The sequence below is a fragment of the Pleurodeles waltl genome, chromosome 1_2 (genome assembly GCF_031143425.1).
Source record: "Pleurodeles waltl isolate 20211129_DDA chromosome 1_2, aPleWal1.hap1.20221129, whole genome shotgun sequence".
Classification (NCBI taxonomy): Eukaryota; Metazoa; Chordata; class Amphibia; order Caudata; family Salamandridae; genus Pleurodeles; species Pleurodeles waltl.
In genome coordinates, this window is record NC_090437.1 from 100418972 (window position 1) to 100443141 (window position 24170).

Here is a 24170-nt window from a genome sequence, read left to right on the forward strand (position 1 = left end):
CGGACTGGTATTCAGGGACATCTCTAAGATGCCCTCTGGGTGTATTTTACAATAAATCGAACAATGGCATCAGTGTGCATTTATTGCGCTGAGACACTTGATACCAAACTTCCCAGATTTCATTATGTAACTGTGGAGTTTCTTAATTGACAGACTCCCAGACCATATACTCTTTATGGCTACCCTGCACTTACAATGTCTAAGGTTTTGCTTAGACAGTGTAGGGGCATGGTGCTCATGCACATATGCCCTCACCTGTGGTATAGTTCACCCTGCCTTAGGGCTGTAAGGCCTGCTAGAGGGGTGACTTACCTATGCCACAGGCAGTGGGTTAAGGGCATGGCACTCTGAGGGGCGTGCCATGTCGACTTAGTCATTTTCTCCCCACCAGCACACACAAGATGTGAGGCAGTGTGCATGTGCTGAGTGAGGGGTCCCCAGGGTTGCATAATACATTCTGCAGCCCATAGAGACTTTCCCTGGCAACAGGGCCCTTGGTATCAGGGGTACCATTTACAAGTGACTTATCTGTGTGCCAGGGCTGTGCCAATTGTGGGTACAGTTTAGGGAAAGAACACTGGTTCTGGGGCCTGGTTAGCAGGGTCCCAGCACACGTTCAATCATAACTGGCATCAACAAAAGGCAAAAAGTTAGGGGGTAACCATGCCAAGGGAGGCATTTCCCTACACTGACACATTGGAAAAGTTCAACCAACTAACGACGCAGAAGGGAAAATCTTCAAAGAGTCACTGCATATGACAAATGCACAATGGGATATTGGGAGGGGGGGGGGGGGGGGACGAGGGGACGATGAGTTTGCTGTTTTTCTCTCCTTTCCTGTGCACTCCTGTTCCACTTCCCACACTCCTGCCTGGAAGGCGTTCCATAGGAGGCTACATACAGGAGTGGAGGAGTTTGCTATGTCAAACAGCAAATACATGTATTGGCAAGACGAGGCAGCAGATGGATCACGGGCAATTCTCCGAGTGTGAAAAACCTCATCTCTATCTATGGCAGTGGACCAGGAAAGATGACAATCAGGATATCTGGAAGGGTGCCAGGAAGTACTCTTTCAGTTGTGACCGTAGCCTCTGTGGAAAAATCCACAGACGTGAAGGAAGTCTGTAATCATGAAAGCTATGAATCTGAATAAAGCGCCTCATGCAGGCATCTTCCTTATCTCTTTCTGTAAGATTTTCCTCTCTAAATTAAAATAAATAAATAAATCTGACTACCATCTTCAACTCCATCAAACACTCGTTCAGTGGGCGAGGCAGATGTAAACTAAAACCTGGAAAGATCCAAGATGAATCTAACGTTTATACGCCAAATGCACTGTTAAATGAAGATGCTAAAATTTTCAAGAAAATCCTGTCTAACAGACTGAAAAATCTGTTGGCTAATTTGATAGATGCTGATCAGTTTGGGTTCATTAAGCACAGACAAGTTACATATGGTTGCTCATTTGGCAGCAAAGGCAGGCTGAAAACAACTCTCGTCTTTACTATTACTTGACACAGAGAAAGCTTTCAGGTGGTTGAGCTGCTGGTTCTTGAGGCTGTTCTACCAAGACTGGTAGGGTCTAAAGGACGAGGGGCTGTATTTTGGCCCCTCCAAGTGAAGAGAGGCACTCCAAGTGAACGGCCGGGATCCTCTCATTTTGCCCATTACCCTATGAGCACTAGACTAGGATGTCCACTCCTCCTTGCTCCCCCTTTTATATGCACATGTAGTCTAGCCCTTAGCTTTGAAAATTAGACTGTGGCTAAAGGGATACCCTTTGTTTGGGAGGAACACAAGTTCAATCTATTCAATGTCATACTCTCAGTGACCAACATGAGCATTGTTCTGGCTGTACATGAAGAGTTAACCTTGCTTGCTGTTAGTTAAAGTTTTAAAATTAACCAACAAAAATCAGTTATTTGCACCTCAGAATCCCTCAAGAGACATCCTCTAAATGAATTGATCTTTTCAGTGGGCATCTAAATCAATCCAATACCTAAGGTTGAATTTAACAAGCAATATATAGACTTCGATTACTGGATAGAGGACAACTGGCTGGGCCTAAAGAAGCAAATCTTTGAGAACATGAGGCATCTCTATACAGCCTATTTTCATCGTAAATGTTATAAGGATGAATGAATTACCGAGGGTCCTCTATCTTTGAAATCACTTCCAAATACTGTCTTCAGAGCAGAAATCTAAGACATGCAGAGACTTTGTACGGTAAGGTGAGAGAACAAGTCTCTAAGATGATCTTAGTGGCTCCCAAGGACAGAAGGGGCTTTACATGTATAGGTCTGCTAATTTATTATTGATAGACATACCTGCATATTGTTCTAGAGTAGGAGATGTAATGAAAACTGTCTTTTTGGGGTCAGGTGGTAGTAGGATTCTGCTTTTGTGATTAAAAAAAAATACGCCATCCATGCAATGCATACCTGGTTTTGCCTATGAGAATGGTTCTGATCGGCTGGGACCAGGTACCAGCGAGAGGTAATCTGGCATCCTTTCCTCTCTCTTAACACCCCATACACTTCAATTATGATTTATTTCCAGCAACATGGATTGTTGCTTCAGTTGTGCAACAGAGACATTTGCAATTTATGTGGGTGTATGCCTTTGTTGCTTCTCGACTAATAAAGAGTTTCTCTTAGTAATTGTTTTTGCCCACACTGTGCCATCAATTTTAATTTTGATTCTTTCCTCAGTATTTACCCACAGGGTCAGTTGGGGGTCATACTCCAGAGTTTTGTTTTCGGACAACACTTTCTCCAGTTACTTGCATTCATCATGTTGGTAGAACTAGCCTCCAATACCTTGACTGACAGTCTAGTATATAGCCCAAAACTCGCATATGTGGATGCACGCAGCATGCATGCCAAAGTCCATACCTGGACTGAGCCCATCAGCATCCTCCCCACCTGGTTTTCACCCTAAAGAACAAGTTACTTATTTCCATTAACACATTATCTGGTAGAGACAATTTCTAGCTGCAGATTCGATTTGAATTTCCCAGACATCAATCTGCATCTGGAAGATATTTGTGTGAGCAGAACGCCTGCGCACCATCGGGTGGCTTTGTTCAGTTCTGAGTGGCTTCGTCGGTGCAGGAAGTGACACTGTGGTCACCTATATAGGCACTATGCAGGCGCGTGGACATCAGTTACTTACATGATTTTCCACACCAGAAGTGCAGAGCCATGACGTGCACTAAGATTTGTGTGTCCAAACTAGGGCCCTGAAAGGAATCGTCCCTTGCCCTAGAAATCTGTCAGCAGAGTGGGGAGGCATGGGTAGCTCTGTAAGAAACCTGTAGCTAGATTTTACCAGATAATGCGTTACAGAAGGTAAGTAACTTGCTCATCTGATAGAGTGTTCTAGCTGCAGAAGCCTTACCTTTAAATAGATGCCCAAGCAATACCATCCTGGCTGTGGACAAGTTTAGCTAGACTAAAGTACAAGTTACTTACTTTTGGTAACGATATATCTGGTAGAGACATATACTAGTTCGAGATTCCTTATCTTAGAATTTCCCCCAGGCGTCAGACTGGATACCGAGATTTTTCTTTGAATAATACCCCTGTGCGTCGTTAGGTGGCGTCGTGATGACGTCGGGAGTAGTACATAGACACCGCCTCAGTGCAGTGACGTCAGTTTCTTGTCACAACTTTCCACATCAAAGCGCAGAGCCGCAAAGAACACTGAAATGGTGCACCAGTGCTAAGGCCCTGGATGGGAAGCCCTGTATCTAGAAATCAGTTTGCAAGCAGGGAGGATGGGTGGGTCGGTAAGGAATCTGCAACTAGAATATGTCTCTACCACATATTTCAGTACTGAAGGTAAGTAACTTGTACATCTGACGTAGACTTCTAGTTGCAGATTCCTCACCTGAGAATAGATACTCAAGCAATGCTATCCTCAGATATGTGGGCTGTGAACCAAGATTGCACTAGAAAGGCCAGTATGGCCGAACGACCAAAGCAGCTGCCCTTACGGACCGGACTGTCCAGGCAGTAATGTTTAGTAAACATGTACAGGGATGCCCACTTGCTGCCTGGAAGATATCCAGGACAGTAACTTTGCGTGCTAACGCTGTGGAAGTAGCAGTTGTTCTGGTGGAATAACCGTGCAAGCCTTCAGGGGTTGCTTCTTTGCCAAAGCGTAGCACATGTTGATGCAAAGAAGGACCCACCGCAAGATGGCACATTTTTGCACCGCCTTCCTTTTCTTTGCACCCACATATCCAACAAAGAGTTGATTGTCCACCCAGAAATCTTTAGTACGATTGAGATAGAACGCCAACGCTCTTTTTGGATCTAGGTGGTGGAGTCTCGCCTCCTCATGAAAAGGATGCGGAGGTGCTTAAAAAGTAGGCAAAGTGATGGACTGGTCTACATGAAAAGGTGTAACTACTTTGGGAAGGAATGAGGCCCTAGTGCGTAACACCACTTTGTCATTGTGCACAGACAAAAATTGGGGTTTAGAAGATAGAGCCTGAAACTCACTCACTCTGCAAGCAGAAGTGATGGCAACAAGAAAAGTAGTTTGAAAGTTAGGAGGCATAAGTAACAATTGTGCAACGACTCAAAGGGAGCACACATTAAGTAAGAACAAGATTGAGGTCCCATGGAGGCATGATAAACGGAGTGGGAGGAAATAAATGGGTGAGACCTCTAAGGAATCTACTAACAATAGGAGACTTAAAGAGTGAAGGCTGGGCCCCAGTGCCCTGCTGGGCCTTGGCCCCCCTCGGAAGACCATCCGCCGACTGCGCCCCCGGGCTGGGGGGCGCCGAAGCCACACCGGTTCCGGCACGTGGAGCGCGAGCAGAGGAGCGGGGCAGGGGTGACGAGGAGGAATGACGAAGGCCCTAGCCTAGGTGAACCCCCATATTGAAGTCCCAAAATCGGTGCCCAGAGGGGGACATCAGCCCACCGTGGATGACATCTAACTGACACAGTAACTCCGCCTAACAGGCACACAGGGGGGACGTCAGGGCAACAATCGGTTCACCCGATTGAGAACCACCACCCCGGAGGAACCCAACAGCCAAACACCTCCATGCCCGGGACCTGTTCCCCCCCCCCGCTAAGGAACTTGAGACAAACCTAGTGCACTCACCCCTGGGCATTGTACAACCTCCGATCGCCCCTTGACTGGATCTCCCCGCCCCGAGTGAACACTCCGAATCAGGCCCACATGGGCAAGAGACACAGATCCCTGTCATAGATATGCACTGCTCCCAATAGACCAAACCTGCAATTACTTGGGCCCATCAGACAACATGGGCAAAGGCAGAGCCTCCAAACAGGCGCAGCAATCCCAGCAGAAGATTGACCAATTTACCACGCCAATGGTCCCCCGAACCGGAGGAGATGCTCCGACTGACGAAGACGGGGTCAATACTATCCTTCTTGCAATTCAAACCTCGCAACGGGCGGTGGAAACAAAGATTGGAGAGGTGAGAGAAGAGATGAGCCTCGTAAGACAGGATCTCAGAAATGCAGTGGGCCGCATTACGGAGGTGGAGAACCGTGTCTCACAAACAGAGGACGACTTGACCGACCTCAGAGCCAAGGTGGCTCAGCTACAAACCCGGACCGGCGAGCTCCACCGCAGAGCGGAAGACGCGGAGAACCGCTCCAGACGCAACCGGTGTCCCGGAGGGAGCAGAAGATGGTAAAGCTACCGAATTCCTAGAGAACTGGATTAAATCCTGGATGCCGGAGAACTCTCTTTCGCCATGGTTCGCAATCGGACGAGCACACAGAGCCCTGGCACAGCGGCCCCCTCCAGGTGGCCCCCGAAGACCCATGATAGCGCGCTTCTTCAATTTTAAAGACCGAGACGCGATCCTCAGAGAAGCCAGGTGCTCCCCTGACCTCCTTTGGGCCAATCAGAAGATTTTGGTTTTCCCAGACTACACTCGAGAAGTCCAAACCAAGCGCCGATCGTACGAACAGGTGAAACAGAAGCTGAGAGCGATGCAACTTTCATACATGCTCCTCTTCCCAGCGCGCCTGAAGGTAATCCTGGCTGGGAAGGCGCACTTCTTTGAATCACTCTAGGAGGCGTGGGTCTGGCTGACGGAAGAAGGTATCGGAAACCGTAAGGGACCTGCTGATCCGTCTGGGGGACCCCGGGAATCACACCTAGGTGCACAAGCAACCATGAGGAGAGGTCGAAAATGCACCAGATCCAGAAGGGGAAGACCGAGGAACTCTGGTGCCCAAGCAGATGAGGACGCCCAATCGACCCTGGTCCCCCGTCGGGGGAGGTGCCGGTGGCTCACTCCGGAGAGCAGACCTCGAAAGAAGAGCGAGGAATGGACCGTTTGAGCCAGTCCCCCGAACTTAGTTAACACTGGTCCCACATGTACTGGGCTCCTCTGCGCGTTGGGCCACGTCGGCGGAACCGAATAACATCCCGAGCGGCTGGGGCGGAAACGCACCCACGGCGGCACCACGCCGAACAAGCTAATGACTTTATTATAGACAGTGGGTTTTTCGTTAATTAACTGCAACTGATTCGACATACAGGAGGGGTCCACCACTCCACTCGATGGCAGTCTATACGACTGTGCAGCCCCCGTTGGGCATTAGGGCGACAGATGCTTCCGAGGTAGAAGTATGGGGTGGGGGGAAGTTGGGAAGTTTAAAGCTCATGTTAGGGCTTAGTGAAGTGTTTGTGATAAGATACCATAGCAATGCCTACACCTGCCACACCAATCCCTTCCAATCAGCGGGCCTGTCCCTGAGCCCCTGGTCAGGTCCTCGAGTTCTCGTAACGCACCCATGGCACACACAACCCCCGCACTGACACAGATTCTCTCATGGAATGTCAACGGCCTCCTAGATAAAATTAAAAGAACCGCAGTGTTTAGCACCCTACGCAGGTATGCCCCCTCGGTGGTCCTCCTGCAGGAGACCCACTTACTTGGAACTAACTGCCCTATCCTAGCACGGGGAGACTTTGACAAAGCCTTCCACGCGGGCTTCTCGAGGGGCTCCAGGGGGGGGTGGCCATCTTATTTCATCGCTCACTACCCATAGTGGTTACAGCCACACAATCAGACCCACAGGGTAGATTTGTTACGGTGACCGGCATATTGCACGGGTCGCCGATTAACATCGTATGCGCATACGCTCCCCCAGCTGGCTTTGATACATTCTTACTAACTCTCCGCCGGGCGATTATAGGCCTCCCGCAGGGACTCACGCTTATTGGAGGCGACTTTAACTCGGTCTTAGACCCTAAAATAGATGTAGCCGGACCTATTTCAACCGTACGAGTTGGGAGAGCAACCAAGTTAAACGGCTGGACAGCAAGCCTAGGCCTGTGCGAGGTTTGGAGGACATGGCACCCCAGAACGCGACAATACACACACACACTTCAGCGGCCCATAACTCCCAAGCGCGAATTGACCTGGTGCTCATGCCCGCCTTGGACATCCCTAAAGTCACTGGTGCCGAGATATTATCTAGAGGAGTCTCGGACCACTCCCCGGTGCGTATCTGGGTAGGAGACATAGCCCCAAATCAACGCCCCGTGTGGCGGATGAACGCGTGGTACCTACAAAATAACGATTTCACTCTTGAAATGAAGGACCACCTTACCCAGTACTTCCGTACAGTCCCCGGGCATACTCTGGGCAGCATGTAAAGCCACACTCAGAGGCTATGCCAGGTACCGTGTACGCGCCCGTGAACGAGCGCGAGACTTACAAGTGACTACCCTTGAAGCCAAAGCTCTGGCCCTGGAGCAGTCTGAGACTCCCGCAGCATCAGCATCTGATCTGAGGAGTCTAACAATGATTAGAGAGGAAAAAAGACAGTTAGTGTTTGAGGCTGCAAGGCACACATGGAGAGCGTCATCGGCCCGTGTGTATGGATGGGGTGAGAAAAATGGCAAACTCCTGCATTGGTTGGCCTCACGCCCCCTAGCTGACAGAGTTATCCCGGAGGTCGCAGACGAAGCAGGCTCTGTCGCACAGACCCCCAGTGAAATTGCTGCGAGTTTTGCATCATACTACGCCCAGCTATACGCTATGCGCCCCCGCCCACGAATAGAAAGGGAATCCCCCCTTCTGGATGACATAACTCTCCCTAAAATCCCACAGGCGACCAGAGAGACCCTAGAGGAAACCATAACCCTGGCCGAAATAACAACGGCCATATCTGGTCTAGCATCAGGCAAAACACCTGGACCGGACGGCTTCCCATCTGAGCTCTATGGCAGATGTGGAGACATTTTAAGCCCACATCTACTCAATATGTTTAACGAAGCAATGAAGTCAGGCCGCTTCCCCACCGGAATAGATCAAGCCACAATAGTGGTGATTTCAAAGACCCGCCCGCCATCACATGACCGTTCGGCCTACAGACCCATCTCCCTGTTGAACACTGAGATCAAAGTGCTCTCAACACTACTTGCTACCAGGATGAAGGCAGTGCTCCCCTCGCTGATACACCCAGATCAGTGCGGCTTCATGCCCTCACGTAGCACCAGACACTGCATTAGGAGACTACATAATGCTTTGGCTCGCCGCGGCACCTTGACCAAGTCCCCTCTTGCCCTCCTTCTAATAGACTTTGAAAAAGCCTTTGATACTGTGGATTGGTCATATCTAGAACAAGTTCTAAGAAAGAGCGGATTCGGACCCAAATTCAGAAGTCTGATAAAGCTGCTCTACTCCAATCCGACAGCTCGTATTCAGGTAAATGGGGTGGCATCAGACCCATTTCCCATTCGTCGTGGGACCCGACAGGGATGCCCGCTTTCGCCGCTACTCTTTGCCCTGGCAATTGAGCCACTGGCAAAGCTGCTAAGAGAAGACCCACTAATAACAGGCTGGACCTGGCCCGCGGGACCGGAGGACCGGGTAGCACTGTACGCCGACGACCTCCTCCTTTACCTCTCCAACCCGGCAATGAGTGGCCCACGAGCTCTTGAACTCCTAGAGCTCTTTTCACAAGCCTCTGGGCTCACCCTGAACGCCAACAAATCCCTGCTGATCCCACTACATCCCTCGAGAGACTGTGTGAGCTGGCAGACAAACATCCCAATCCGCCGCAACAGTTTTAAATACCTGGGGGTTCATATAACTCTACTCCCCGAGCTTGCGTGGGAACTAAATATTACACCGCTCCTTAAGAATTCCAAGAGAGACCTTCAACGCTGGCAGAATTTACCACTCAACACACTGGGAAGAATAGCCTTATACAAAATGATGGTGCTCCCCAGATTCCTATACCACCTGCAAAACTTCCCCCACCTCATCCCCCGGAAATGGTTTAACGAGGTTGAGACTATAACACGCCAATTTCTGTGGCACGGCTCCCGCCCCAAGCTAGCCCTTGTCACATGCCAAAGAGACATTCACGAAGGGGGACTGGGAATGTCCAACATTTATTTTTACTACCTAGCCATGCGCCTACTGGTGATCAATGACTGGCTATCGGGAGGATGGACCTTCCCCGCGTACAGATTGGAACTTCAGGAGATGGACTATAACAGGGTTTTTAATGCCCTATATGGGGGCGTGATCCCGCAGTCCGTCCCGGAGGTGACCAGACTGGTATTCACGGGATGGAGAGCAGCGCAGGGGGCCACAGGGTGGTGGTCTTGTCTAACTCAACAGACACCTCTCTGGCAGGGAAAATGGCTAAAGGAAGTCTCCATGCTAAAAGGCTTTCGGAAATGGGACATTATTGGGATAACTACACTTGGCGACATCTGGGACGACACACACATTCGACCCTTTGGGGAGCTTCAGAAAACATACTCCTTAAACAACACCCAGTTTCACAAATATCTACAGCTCAGACATGCTCTATTGGTACACGTACGGCCCGGAGACAACATCCCAGAATATAGTCCGCTAGAAGCGAAAATTATGATGGGGCATCTAAACAAAGGGGGAGTTTCCCAAATATACCGCTCCATCCTTACCAACACATCCCCTCCCCTCGAGGAACTTCGCCGGAAATGGGAGGGCTGGGTGGGCCCCATGGAGGACTTAGACTGGAGGGAGTCTCTAATGGCTCCCCGAACATTGGCCATATCCACGCGATTTCAGCTGTTACAGACCCTCTACCTACATGCAGCCTACCTTACCCCTAAGAGACTCCACCGAGCGGGTCTTCGACCCACAGATGAGTGCCCCCGGTGCTCTCAAACGGGGGCAGATTTCTTCCACATGGTCTGGGCCTGCCCGGTTATAGAGTCATATTGGTGGTCAGTTGTAGGGGAGATCTCCGAAGTACTACAATCAACAGTGGAGATATCCCTGATATCACTTTTACGGGGTGAATGGGCGAGACAGGGCTAAACAGATCGAGTCGTACATTTCTGGGAGTGGCCTGCCTAGTGGCAAAAAGAGACATTATGCCAGAATGGAAGGCCGTAAAAGCACCATCCCTTAACAAATGGAGACGGGGAGTCGATTGGTGTGCAGGATGTGAAAAAATGGTGTACGAGGCGAGAGGTTGCCCTGAAAAATATAATAAAATATGGGGGAGCTGGCTGGGTCTGCTCGCCGATTGATTAATCTGGGATAACAGATATTTTTATGCGACCCCCCCACAACAAAAGCCTCCCAGGGAGCATGGGGCAACAACAGCAGCGACCCCCACTCTGGGTGTGAAAGGGGCCGGTCCAGGACCGCACGAGGTGGAGGGCAGGCCGATCTCCCTCAGATGTGGTACTGACAAAGGGCACCACCTTACCTGAATGCCATAATGACGAGGCTAAAACTCAAATACTCCAAAAACTAAAATTTATTCCAGTTTATATTGAGGCCACGGGGCCAATCAGGTCCCCTCGGCTCACAGGACGAGTAAGATGGAAGTGGCAGAGGTTACACCGTGAGGAGGGTGGTATGGTAGTGTTATTTATATATTTCAACTATTGCTACAATGTATCAATGTTGTGTTTTTTTTTTTTTCCTTTTTTGTTTTTTCTTCAAAATAAAAAAATAACTTTATAAAAAAAAAAAAGAAAAAAAAAAAAAAAGAGTGAAGGCTGATCAGGCAACCTAAGAAATACAAATAGCCGCTAAATAGCCTTTAACGGTGCCCAAAGGATGAATAAACAAAAGAACCTCAGATAGAGGATCAGAGGGGGGATCAACATATTTGTTGGTACACCATGCCACAAATTTATGTCAATGACAGGTGTATACCATTTTGGTGGAGGGATGCCTGGCTGCCAACATTACATCACAGACTTTGGGCGGAAGGTCAAAAGCCATCAACTGCTGCCGCTCAATCTTCACCGCATCGAAGGAGGCGGTGTCGGACAGTGCCATTCCGACTCAGAGTCATTGGGGATCAGGATTGGGTTGACGTCAATAGTGGGCACCATCGATGTCAGGAGCATCAACAGTTGAGCTGAGGAGGGTCTCAGTGGTACGACCGGCATCGGTACTGATCCGAGAGCAGATACGGAGAGGACCTCGGTGGCTGGAGCCAGAGCCGTCGGGGAACCCGAAGGCCCTCCAACCAAACTCCAGGGCCCTAAGGCGCAGCAGCGGGGTCAGACTGCCCAAAAATGATGCGCATGGCCTCACAGAATTGGGCAGGGGTCGCTCCGACTCCTGGAAACTCGGGGAGGCGAGGTGGACCCTTAAGTAGGCTCCTTGCGCATTACATCAGCCGAGCGACGGGGTGAAGTCGAATGATGATGAGATTTCTTTGACTACTACTACTTCCTACCTTCACCCGAAGAGTTAGTGGACAGCGAGTGGTGGTGGCTCCACGAATGGTCTTGAGACCTTACTCTCAAGCGGGACCGATGCGAAGTCGAGCGCCGGGCCGCCATAAGCTTGAGGGACCGCTCCCTGAAGGCCTTCCGGTGCATGGCCCGGCATTCAGAGCACAACTTCCGGTCGCGGTCGCGCTCCAGGCACCACAAACAGACCCGATGCGGATCCATCACAGACATTATGCGGAGCCAGTCTTCGCAAGGTTTAAATCCGGTCTTCGGGGACATCTTGATGCACCAAAACTTCACCAAAAACACGACAAACAGGTCAAATCAGTCAAAAATTACTAGGGTAGCTCTCTGTGGATCAGCACATGGCGGGGAAAGAAAGAACTAACATCACTGTGCTGAGGCGGCGTCTATGTACTACTCATGAAATCAAAGTGACTACGACACCCATGAAGTCGACCGACATCACCTAAAAAACGCAAGGGTATTGCTTGAAGAAAAATATATGGATCCAATCTGACGCCTGGGGGAAATTCTAAGGTAAGGAATCAGCAACTAGAAGTCTCTATCAGATACGTCCAGAACAGGAGAAATGCCCATCTCTGCGGACCTGACTGTCCAGGGAGTGGTGTCTGGCAAACATGCGCAAGGATGCCCATGTTGCTGCCTGGAAGATGTCTAGATCTGGAAATCCATGTGCCAACGCCATAGTTGTAGCCTTTACTCTGGTGGAATGGACCATAAAGCGCTTCGGAGGCTGTTTCCTGGCCAGGACGTAGCAGATCTTTATACAGAGAATGACCCAGAGTGAAATAGTTCACTTCTGTGCGGCCCAACCTTTCTTAGGTCTGATACAGCCCACGAAGAGCTGGGCGTCCACCCGGAACTCTTTTTCTGCGGTCAGGGTAGAACAACAATGCTCTTTTTGGATCCAGACGGTGAAGTCACTCCTCTTCTATAGAGAGGTGGAGGAGCATAAAAGGTGGGCAGTGTGACAGATTGTCACAAATAGAATGGGGTTACCACTTTTGGAAGGAAAGAGGCCCTATTGTGAAGCACCACTTTGTCTGCAAACACAGTCAGGTAGGGAGGCTTGGATGACAAAGTCTGCAGCTCACTCAGCCTCCGGGCAGATGTTATTGCTACTAGAAAGGCCATCTTGATGGAAAGCAGTCAGAGGGGACAGTTGTGAAGTGGCTCGAAGGGAGCAGACAAGGTATGTGAGAACTAAATTAAGATCCCACTGAGACATGATAAAGGGCGTAGGGGAAAAACATATGTACAAGTCCTTTGAGAAACCTACAATAGGGGACTTAAATAAAGAGGATTGGTCAGGCAGCCACAGAAAGGCGGACAGAGAAGAGAGATAACCCCTTAAGGGTGCCCAGAGCACAGCCCTGCTGGGCAAGGGTAAGAATGAAAAGAAGAATGTCAAAAAGAGAGAAAGAAAGAGGTTTGACAGACCTTTCTGTACAACATGTTACACATTTTTACCATCTGCAGGAGAACACTGTCTTGGTAGAGGGACAACTGGCTGCCACAATAATGTTACAGACTTCGGGAGGAAGATCAATAGCGATCAACTGTCGCACTCAATCTCCATGCAAGAAGCCGTAGAATTGACAGGTTTGGGTGAAGGACCCTCCCCTGTGCTGTGTGAGAAGATCCTCCCGAAGGGGCAGTCTGTGGGGGATCTATGCTCATTTTCAGAAGCTCAGGATAACAGACTCTCCGTGCCCAACCCGGAGCCACAAGAATGACTTGGGCCCAGTTGTTCCTGATCTTCTGGAGAACTCTGGTCGGAAGTGGTATGGGCAGAGCACGTACAGGGAGCCTGAGCTCCACTCATGATGGAAAGAGTCTCCAAGTGATAGCTGCCTTTGAAAATTCAGATGCATAAAACTGATGACATTGGAGGTGAACAGATCAAACCAAGGGTCTGCCCAATGGTGAAATAGCCTTTGTGCCACCTCTGAATTGAGACGCCATTCGTGATCCAAAAGGCATGGACGGCTGAGTTCATGTGCCCTGGTGTTCAGAGAACCAGCCAAGTGTTGAACCGCTAGGGTTAAGCCCTGCTGTTTCTGCCCAGTCAAGTGATGCAGGGCCTCTTGACAAATGGTCCACAAAACCATCACGCCCTGCTTATACCGGTACTGTAGTGTAGGCTCATTATTCTAACCAAGAGCAGGGATGATTGGGCAGCCGAGCGCATGATACAATTGACTCTTCAGGGAAATCGTGGTCACTCGGATCGCATCCATTTCTCTCCGTTACATTAGTCTCACATGTTTAAGGACAATCAGAGGCAGAATATATTTCAATAAGGTTTTATTGAAGTAACTGCATCTTAGATAATAAAGCATGTACTGCAATACCTAGGACGATGAAGCATGACAGGATGAAAACTGTGACAAGGACAGTAAAGCATAAAAATAACGCTACCATATTGTCACTAGAGTCGTTACAATAGCTCCTACCTAGGCTATGTTAGAGCACAGCATGTTAAGCTCTAATTCTGCCCTTCAGGTTTTGCCTGGGAAGACATCATCCCTCATACCTGAGCAAGAGGCCTGTAGTCTACATAAGCAGCTGCAATGAAGCACTCAGCAATCAGCGTATAGCCGTCGTCATCTGCCTGGAATCTCCCTCTAACGTACATGGGTCAAAGTTGTGTTTTTATAATAAAACAGCTGATATTCCAAGAAAGGATCTATACGTAAGAGTGTCTCTAGTGTTCATAGAAACATACACAAAGTGTGACCAGATTTGCCAGCAACCTATCTTAGTGCAGCCTTGAGAAAAGCACAGAGTGAAAGAAATGTCTTGTTTAAGAACGCAGCGCTGGCCTAGGCAACGAACAGCTAGATAGAGAAAATGAAACAAGACCGCAAATGTGGCTATTGCTAAAATAATAAACAAAGCTGAATAAAATATATCTAGGTTAAAGTGCACAGCGGCAGGACTAGTTCGCTAGAATAACGTGTATTAAGCTATAACTAAAATGGCTACACAACACCACAGTAGGCGGTGGTCTGGAAACACCAGCAATATCTTCCCCTTGAGAGAGTGAAGAAATGCTTTCAGTGCTAGCTGGATTGCACCGAGCTCCAACAAGTTAATGTGGAGTCTGGATTCCACCAGAGACCAGAGTCCTCCGATTTCCACCGCTTCCAGATGTCCACCACACTCCAGGAGTGACACATCTGTCAATACTGTCAGATCTGGTTGGGAAAGGGAGAGAAGTCTGCCTTTGATCCCAACTGTGGCTCCTAAGCCACCACTGCAGGTTGTTTGCAGTTTCCTCTGAGATCTAAACTATATCAGAGAGATACCCGTGTTACTGCAGCCACTACAACTTTAGGTGCCATGGCAGAGCCACCTGGGATGATTTACTAACAGGATGCAGGAGGCCATGAGGCCCAGCAACTCAGTCTCACTTTCACCAAAATCCAGGACAGAGGCTCAAACATTGGTATCATAGCCTGAATATCATATGCTCCTGGCAAAGGAAAAGCACAATTCAGCCTAAACGGAGCACACGCTTACAGGAGATGGGTGGCTCTCACACACTCATGTTTTTCACCTTTGCGAGTGAATATAAATTACTGTTACAACAGTGATCTTGTGATTTTCCCACTCTTTAAATTTAGGCTTTTTCCAATGATAAACTAGTCAAAGTCCAGAGTTGTTTACAAAACTTCTGAAGTCTTCATCCGGTAAACCGCAAAGATACTGGCCATTCTTTTAGACAATGCAGGCCTCTTATTGAAGCTCTCGAAGGAAGTATAGATATGCCGCCTATATGATTTTAGGCAGCGCATGTGCATTTCGTTGTATCCCTTTCAGGTGGAGTGGATGGGACAACGTGCTGATGAGGATGGGTCTGTGGGAGCAAAATGTTAAAGGGGCTGAGACCTCTTCAACTTGATTCTCAACCCAAGGGCTTGCCCACATTTTACCTGGCCATAACCTGATGAGCTCCAATCTGTCTGTCCTGGTGAGACCCATGGACCATTGGCCATAACGGTTAAAACATCATCAAACTCACCCCACTTGACTGAATACAGATGGACCTGACCAGAATCAATATATGAAGTTCGGCAGGTTCTTTGTTTATCAGAACTGGATTCAGCTCAGACAAGCTTGACAAATTCACTACAATTTTTCTCAGCTTTCACACTCTCACACATTAGCTATTACTTAGGCAACTATTTTAATAAAGAGTTTAAAGGCTAATATTTGATCCACCATGAATATGTTTATATTTTCAGTAATAATTAGAATACAGATGTATAACAGTTTTGTCAAATAACAAGCAATAATTACACACTTCTTTTTGTGTATTGCTGTCCCTAAATATTTTGAACTCTATATGTTAAAGGTGCAGTTCATAGAGGACTTATGTAAACCACTGACAGGTCTTTTTTCTTTGAGTATGCAAGATATGAAGTACCCCAAATGTATACTATTATTAGAACCACTCTTTGTAATCCATTATCTTTTATGGTAATCACTCTAAGTATGCAGTATTGCATAAAATAACAATTTACACTCAAATAGATTAGTAATAAAGTGTGAAAGCTGTACGCACCAGTAGAAGAGTTTGCTGCAGCTGAAGAAACTGATGTGTTAACTGAAGGTTGCGATTGACTACTGAAAAATAGATCTTCCTCTCCTCCAAACAACAGGTCTTCTGAGGACGCACTTAATGCTCCACCATTAAATAAGTCATTGAGTAAATCTGCGTTGCTTGTTGAGCTCTTAATAGCTGACGGACTCAACTCTACTTCAGATTCAGATTCTAGGCCTAGTAAATCAACAGTGTTTTCAACCGGTGTCTTATTAAACTGGGCACACGGAGGGTCAAAGTTTGCCTCAAAAACCATATTTTCATCTTTTGTAAGTTCTGGTGTACTGGATATTTCATTTTCTTCCTCTTTTACTGCTCCATGCTCATTAAAGACAGAGAACTCTTCGTCTGATGGATCACTTTCATTCATATCATCTATTGCTACAGTGAGATCATCCTGTGAACAGTGGTTATTTCCATTGCTTTCTGCAGTTCTTCTTTCTGTGCAATTCAAACAAAATTTAAAATTTGTTATTATTAAAACAACTTCTGTGTGATAACAGATCAGCAACTTTAAATATGTTTAATTGCTCAATATGAAACTTTTCTCTGCTTCAATGACATCAACAAGAGTCATAGAAAGGTGTTCCTGGACAACCTTATGATGGGGATTTAAGTATGCCTTTTTGTGTGAAGCTGACCCAATTCCTCTGCTCCCAGCATTTGTTGTACCAGTTCCTTTTTGGGCAATTTTAATCTCCCCAATGAATGCACCCTGCCGCTTAATTCAAGGCTTCCCTAATATTATGCATGTGCCATCAGGAATGACATCACACACACATATCTGGTTGTATCTGGGAGAGATTCCCTGCCGCTTTCCAGGCCCAGTTTAGAATCAAGCAGGTCAATAAACTACAAACCAGGTTGGAGGCATTTATTACTGCCCTCAGCTTACTCCCCTTACAGGCCCCCCTAGAGCAATCCATTTTCTTCTGGAGCTAGGGAAGGAGGTGGGCAAGAAAGCGGGAGACGCAGACCATGTCCTCTGTTCCTTTCGTTCACCACGCTCAGTTATAACGAAACAATTGTTTTAAAGTTTAAAAGGTAAGTATACATATTCACAAGAAACAGGTACTCATGGCAATGAGTGGGTGAAAGGGAGATAATTTACTCCATTTGTAATGTGCGCTACTAGCACAAATAATCATCAAATTAAAAAAGATGAAGCCAGTAAATATGTTTTCTCCAACATCAAAATATGTTCCACAACACACCTTCTCTTCCCCATTCACATTGTGAAAATGGATTGATTACAAGTTGTTACCAAAATGCCTTTTTAACTTAGGAGTGGATAACAGGACCAGATGTGCTGCAAAACATTTGTGAATTTCTTTCAAGTTAAGTGTTGAACTTTGGGGGGGGGTGGAGGGGAGGGGGAGGGGGATGGAGGGGCTGGGGAGGTGGTTGGGATGAAAAAAGGGATCTATTATATAAAAAAAAAAAACTGCATCCCAATTCCTCTTAAAACCTCAGGAATAGCTAGTGTGAACATTTGTAAAGCTTCACCATGACAGACCACTCTCATTGCTATATCTCAATTGCACCTAGCAAAGCGGTTCCAATCAAGTTTAACTGCAGCTTATGCGCCTTTGGAAAGAATGCACATCCAACATGTTGCACATTCAAGCATATTTTACACATGTAGGTGCAAGATATGCAAGCCTTGTGGTGTAGGTGCCAAAGTCAGACACTTGATATTATGACATACTCATGTGAGAGTCTGATAGATATGAAATTACTTCCATGTTTTAGAGAAAGTGTGGAGATTGTTGTTTTAGCCAGATGCCATAAGGGGCATTGATCCATATGTGTCCATAGATATAATTATCCTGTATTCGTAGCAAGCTGATACGGCATGTGTATTGATTGGTCTTTGGCATGGCCATGACTGCAGTACCAAGTTGTGGCTCTAACTGTATGTCTTGATAATTCACATCATCTACCTTACTGATATTTTCATTGCTTTATCCTGGATAAAATAGATTATATTGTGTAGCCGGACGTACAATGGCATACATTAAGCAAACATGGAAAAGGTATAGGTTTTCCCAAATTCTTTTTGAACATTTTATAAACGTTCTTTTAAACAAACAAGAAGCTCATTCATAAATCAGCAGACCATCAGCTGTATGTATTACACTGAAATACTTTCTTTTCACAACTGAGTCCACTGATACATAGGACAGATCAGTTATCTTTACATGTCTGCAGTATCTACTAAACAGAATTTTATCTTTAGCTAAAGTAATCTGTATCAGACTTTGGTTTCATTTCTTAATGCTTTCTTCATTTCCCCAAGGGCTCAATCAATTCTGTGGGTGGTTTGTATTGCATACATGCTAAACTCTTCTGTTATCTATTAGTTTCTGTCTTTGGCCATAATACAAACTCTAGTCTCTCGGAGCTTGTTTCCAGGATGGATATATGATGCATGGCCAAGATTAGTTCCAATGCAGTCACTTCTTCGGGCAGAAATGTAGACAAACAGCTAAGGTTTTATTTCCAACTTAACCATATTACCCACTGCTCCGATAGGACAGTGACTACTCTCTCCCAGAGTACTTGAATGATTCTGCACAACCAAGTCATATGGCGTAAGTCAGTCATACGAAGTCAGTCAGTCACATACACTTCACATTTGGGGCAATCTACAGACTGTGGGGTTGATCTTTTGTAGTACATCCACAGTAAAGAATTGTTTTTCTTAAGTGCCTCAAGTGGGAGAGGTGGAACCTGGATGACTCATTGCTTTCTATGAGTATGATACTGTTCTGTTACATTATTCAACAGTGAATAGTTTAGCACAATCCATGTCCCATTTTTCTCTGCTTGTCTTGAAAGGGGCTTTCGCAGACTTATAGGACTTGTAAGTCTCGATTTCTTCTACATCATTCAGCCCCAAAGAGTTGAACAGCTGTGGAAAACAAGAAGTTAAAAGATAACTAACCAATTATGTTTCACAGCAAAGCTTGACCTAACTGTACATTTGTCATTATGTGAGTATCTGGCCAGTAGTACCCAAATGTGTGAACTGATATGCAGTTAGCTGCTCAACAAAAGTCATCAATAAAACTTTCTGAGAAAGGCTGTGACAAGCTCAGATAGGTAAGGCAATGAGATCTTTTGAACAACTCCCATTCCTTCACTTCTGCAAAGTGAATGTTAAAAGGAAGACTCATTTTGAATGTTTCCGCAAAATTAGACATGTACAAGCCTTGCTTATTAAAATGAAGTTTACAAAAGTTTGAAAAGGATACACTGTTCTCTTACCTTGCCAATCAAGGGACTGGAAAAAGTTATTTGTGCCGTTCTGTGGAGAATCGTCATCATTCAGTTCACTTTCTGGAGACTGTTCGGATTTTGACATTTCAGCTTCATACTGAGCTGTAGATCCTGGCTGTCTTGGGAGTTCAGGTTTACCTATAAAATATTGAACAAATGCAAGCACTTTAGAACACTTCAAACTCAATGAGAGCATGTTCAATTACCTTTAAATTAAGCTTCACCAACTAATTCATCTTCACTTATAAGGCAGGAAAGAACAAGTTACTTACCTTCGGTAACAAGGTATCTGGTAGAGACTATCTAGCTGCAGATTCCTTACCTTAGAATTCCCTGGCGTCAGCTTCGAATCCGGAATTTTTTCTGAGCAGTACCCTGCGCGCGCGCCTTCGGACGGCGTCGTTCGGATCCGCGTGCGTCGTCAGCGTCGTTGGAGCCGTCTACGACGTCACGGTTGTCTATATAGACGTCGTCTCGGCGTGCGTACGTCAGTTCTTTTCCACAACTTCCCGCGCCAGAAGCACAGAGTCATGGAAGAACCAACCAATACACTTTTAACCTCTGACTGTTTGGAGTAAAAACACTTTCATGCCTGTAAGAAAGGCAAAAGTTGCCCAAAATCAAAACATATACATATGTACACATAGAAACATATATACATATATATACATATATCCACATGAGAAAAAATTTCCCCAGAGCGGGGAGGCTTGGGAGGGTGTAAGGAATCTGCAGCTAGATAGAGTCTCTACCAGATACCTCGTTACCGATGGTAAGTAACTTGTTCATCTGATAGAGACTTTTAGCTGCAGCTTCCTTACCTTAGAATAGATACCCAAGCTATAACCCATGGAGGTGGGTCTGAAGGAGATTTAAAAAAAAATGTTTATATAAGGAAGTCCTGCAAGACAGAACGGGCAAAATGCCCCTCTCTTCTCACCTGGCTATCCAGGCAGTAGTGTTTCGCAAACGTGTGTAAAGAAGCCCACGTTGCAGCCTGACATATGTCCACCACCGGTACGCCACGTGCTAACGCAATGGTAGTAGCTTTCCCCCTAGTGGAATGAGCTCTCAAGCTCTCAGGAGGCTGCTTCTTCGCCAAAGCGTAGCATATTTTTACACAGAGAACGACCCAGCGCGAAATGGATCGTTTCTGTACTGCCCGACCCTTCTTTGCACCAACGTACCCCACAAAGAGTTTGTCATCCACCCGGAACTCTTTAGTGCGGTCAAGGTAGAACGATAACGCTCTTTTTGGGTCCAGTTGATGGAGACGCTCCTCTTCCTTAGAGGGATGCAGTGGTGCAAAGAAGGTGGGCAGGGTGATATTTTGACCCAGATGGAAAGGGATCACCATCTTGGGGAGAAAATAAGCATGAGTTCTTAACACCACCTTGTCAGGATATATCATGAGATAAGGCGGTTTAGAAGGTAAAGCCTGCAGCTCACTCACTCTCCTGGCAGATGTAATTGCCACCAAAACGGCTGTCTTAATAGTGAGCAGCCGGAGAGGACAGTTATGCAAGGGCTCGAAAGGAGCACACATAAGGAAGGTAAGAACCAGATTAAGATCCCACTGGGGCATAACGAAAGGCACAGGCGGGAACAGATGTACAAGCCCTTTCAAAAACCTCTGTACTATAAGTGATTTAAACAGAGAGGGTTGATCAGGCAACTAAAGAAAAGCCGATAAGGCTGCAAGATAGCCCTTAAAAGTCCCCAAGGAGGAACCCTGCTGGGCGAGAGACAAAATAACCAAAAGGATGTTAGACAGAGAAGAAGAAAGAGGATCAATAGACCTCTCTGAACAATAAGAAACAAAACGTTTCTAACGGCAGGCGTAGATCGACTTAGTTGAGGGACGCCTGGCTGCCAGAATGACATCACAGACCTCGGGAGGGAGGTCATAAACCATCAACTGTCGCCGCTCAATCTCCACGCATGAAGGCGCAGAGTTGACAGGTTCGGGTGGAGAACCTTCCCCTGCTGCTGCGACAGAAGATCCTCCTGAAGAGGCAGCCTGATTGGAGGACCGATGCTCATTTTGAGAAGCTCTGGATACCAAACTCTCCATGCCCAATCCGGAGCCACAAGGATTACTTGGGCCCGGTCGTTCTTGATTTTCTTGAGAACTCTGGGCAGAAGTGGTATAGGCGGAAAAGCATACAGGAGGCCTGAACTCCACTTGCGGCGAAAAGCGTTGCCTAGCGATAGCCCCCTTGGAAACTCCAACGCGTAAAACTGCTGACATTGCACGTTCTTTGCTGAGGCAAACAGATCTAACCAAGGCTCTCCCCACTGCTGAAAGAGTCCTTGCGCCACCTCCGGATGGAGACACCATTTGTGATCCTCTAAGCATTTTCGGCTGAGTTAGTCTGCTCTTGCGTTCAGAGAACCTGCCAGGTGTTGAACCACCAGGGTCATGCCCTGCTGTTCCAGCCATGTCCAGATGCGTAAAGACTCTTGACAAAGGGTCCACGACCCCACACGGCCCTGCTTGTTGCAGTACCACATCGCGGTAGTGTTGTCCGTGAACACCTGCACCACCTTCCCTTTCACAACAGGAAGAAATGCTTTTAATGCTAGCCGGATTGCCCGAAGCTTCAACAAGTTGATGTGGAGCCCAGATTCCGCCGGAGACCAGTGACCTCTGATCTCCACCTCCCCCAGATGGCCGCCCCATCCCAGGAGTGATGCATCTGTCACTACTGTTAGATCTGGTTGGGGAAGGGAGAGGGGTCTGCCCTTGACCCATTCGCAGTTCACTAACCACCACTGCAGATCTTCCGCAGTCCTCTCCGAGATCTGAACCACGTCGGTAAGATTTCCCTGATGCTGTGCCCATCGGAGCTTCAGGTCCCACTGCAGAGCCCTCATGCGCCATCTGGCATGCTTGACCAACAGGATGCAGGAAGCCATGAGTCCCAGCAGCCTCAAAGTCTGTCTCACCGAAATCTAGGATAGAGGCCGAAACATCGGAATCATAACCTGAATATCCTGAACCCGCTGATCTGGAGGATAAGCCCGATATTGCACTGTGTCCAGAATAGCTCAGATGAAAGAGTTTCTGAGAGGGAGTCAGGTGTGACTTCGGCACATTTATAGTGAACCCCAGCGAATGCAAGAGGTCCGCTGTCATCTGGAGGTGGGTGACGAGAGCCTGGGGCGTAGGAGCCTTCAACAGCCAATCGCCCAGGTAGGGGAAGACTGAAATCCCTGACCTGCGCAAATGAGCTGCCACCACCGCCATCACCTTTGTGAACACCCGAGGGGCACTGGTGAGACCGAATGGAAGCACTGTAAACTGAAAGTGCTCGTGGCCCACCTTGAACCACAGGTAACGCCGCCTGTGGCTTGGCAGGATAGGAATATGGAAATACGCATCCTGCAAATCCAATGCTACCATCCAGTCTCCTTGGTCTAGAGCAGACAAAACCTGAGCAAGAGTGAGCATCTTGAATTTCTCCTTCTTGAGGAAGAGATTGACGTCCCTTAAATCCAAAATAGGTCAAAGGCCTTTGTTCTTTTAGGGAATCAGAAAGTAGCGGGCTCCTTTGGCCAATTAGCCGTAACTTCCTCACGGAGCAAAGCTAAATGGTCCTCCATCAGCCATTCCTTTCTCAGAGGGATAGAAGGAGGGAAAGACTGGAAGAGAAGGGAGTAGCCCTTCCGTATGATCTGCAGGACCCACTTGTCCGTGGTGATGGAAAGCCAGTGAGAGAGATGAAACGAATCCTCCCTCCAACTGGACAGACGTGATCCCGCAGAACCACACTAGGAGGGCTTGGGCGCAGTGGAGGGGGGCTGTGTGGCGGCCGACCTCTGGCCAGACCCTCTGTGTCTGATGGTACCACGACCACGTCCTCTTCCGGGATGCTGTGAAGCCTGAGGACAGTGGCTAAACTGTGGCTGGCGTGGTACCAGGCCCCTCCCGAAGCCTCGGAAGGGGCGAAAAAACAGACTGCTGTCGTGCCGGCGCTGAAAGGCCCAAGGATCTGGCCGTGGCTCGAGAATCCTTGAACCTCTCAAGCGCGGAGTCTGCCTTTTCGCCAAAAAGGCGAGAGCCATCAAAGGGCATGTCCATCAAGCTGGACTGGACATCCCCTGAAAAACCAGTAGAACGTAGCCATGCATGGTGACGTAGGGCCACTGACGATGAAATCGCTCTGCCCAGCGAGTCGGTCGTGTCCAAACTACACCGGATTGTAAACTTGGCTATATCTCTCTCATCCTTTACAGCCTGGGTGAGAGTGTCCCGTACGCCCTCCGGGACCTGGGGCAGCACTTGCGCCACCGTATCCCATAAAGTATGGGAATAACGGCGCAATAGGCAAGAGGTGTTTACAGACCTCAATGCCAGGCTGGAGGAAGAAAACATCTTCTTCCCAAGCTGATCCAGCCTCTTGGATTCCCTATCCGGGGGAGCGGAAGGGAAGGCACCACGAGAAGTAGAGGCTTGGACAACCAAGCTCTCAGGAGTGGGGTGTTGTGTCAGGAAACTAGGGTCGCTGGGAGCAGGTCTATGGCGGCGGCCGACCGT

At 47.7% G+C, this 24170-nt stretch overlaps 1 protein-coding gene across 1 annotated transcript in view; it reads right to left on the minus strand.

Moving 5' to 3' along the window:
• The window catches only part of GAK (cyclin G associated kinase), a 1188967-nt gene that overhangs the window by 369028 nt on the left and 795769 nt on the right, over window positions 1-24170 (minus strand). The window contains exons 20-21 of the mRNA XM_069236701.1: window positions 19619-19768; window positions 16310-16789 (exon numbers count right to left, since the gene is read on the minus strand). Of these exons, the coding sequence (XP_069092802.1) occupies window positions 16310-16789; window positions 19619-19768 (630 nt within the window). The remainder of the gene's footprint in view (window positions 1-16309; window positions 16790-19618; window positions 19769-24170) is intronic.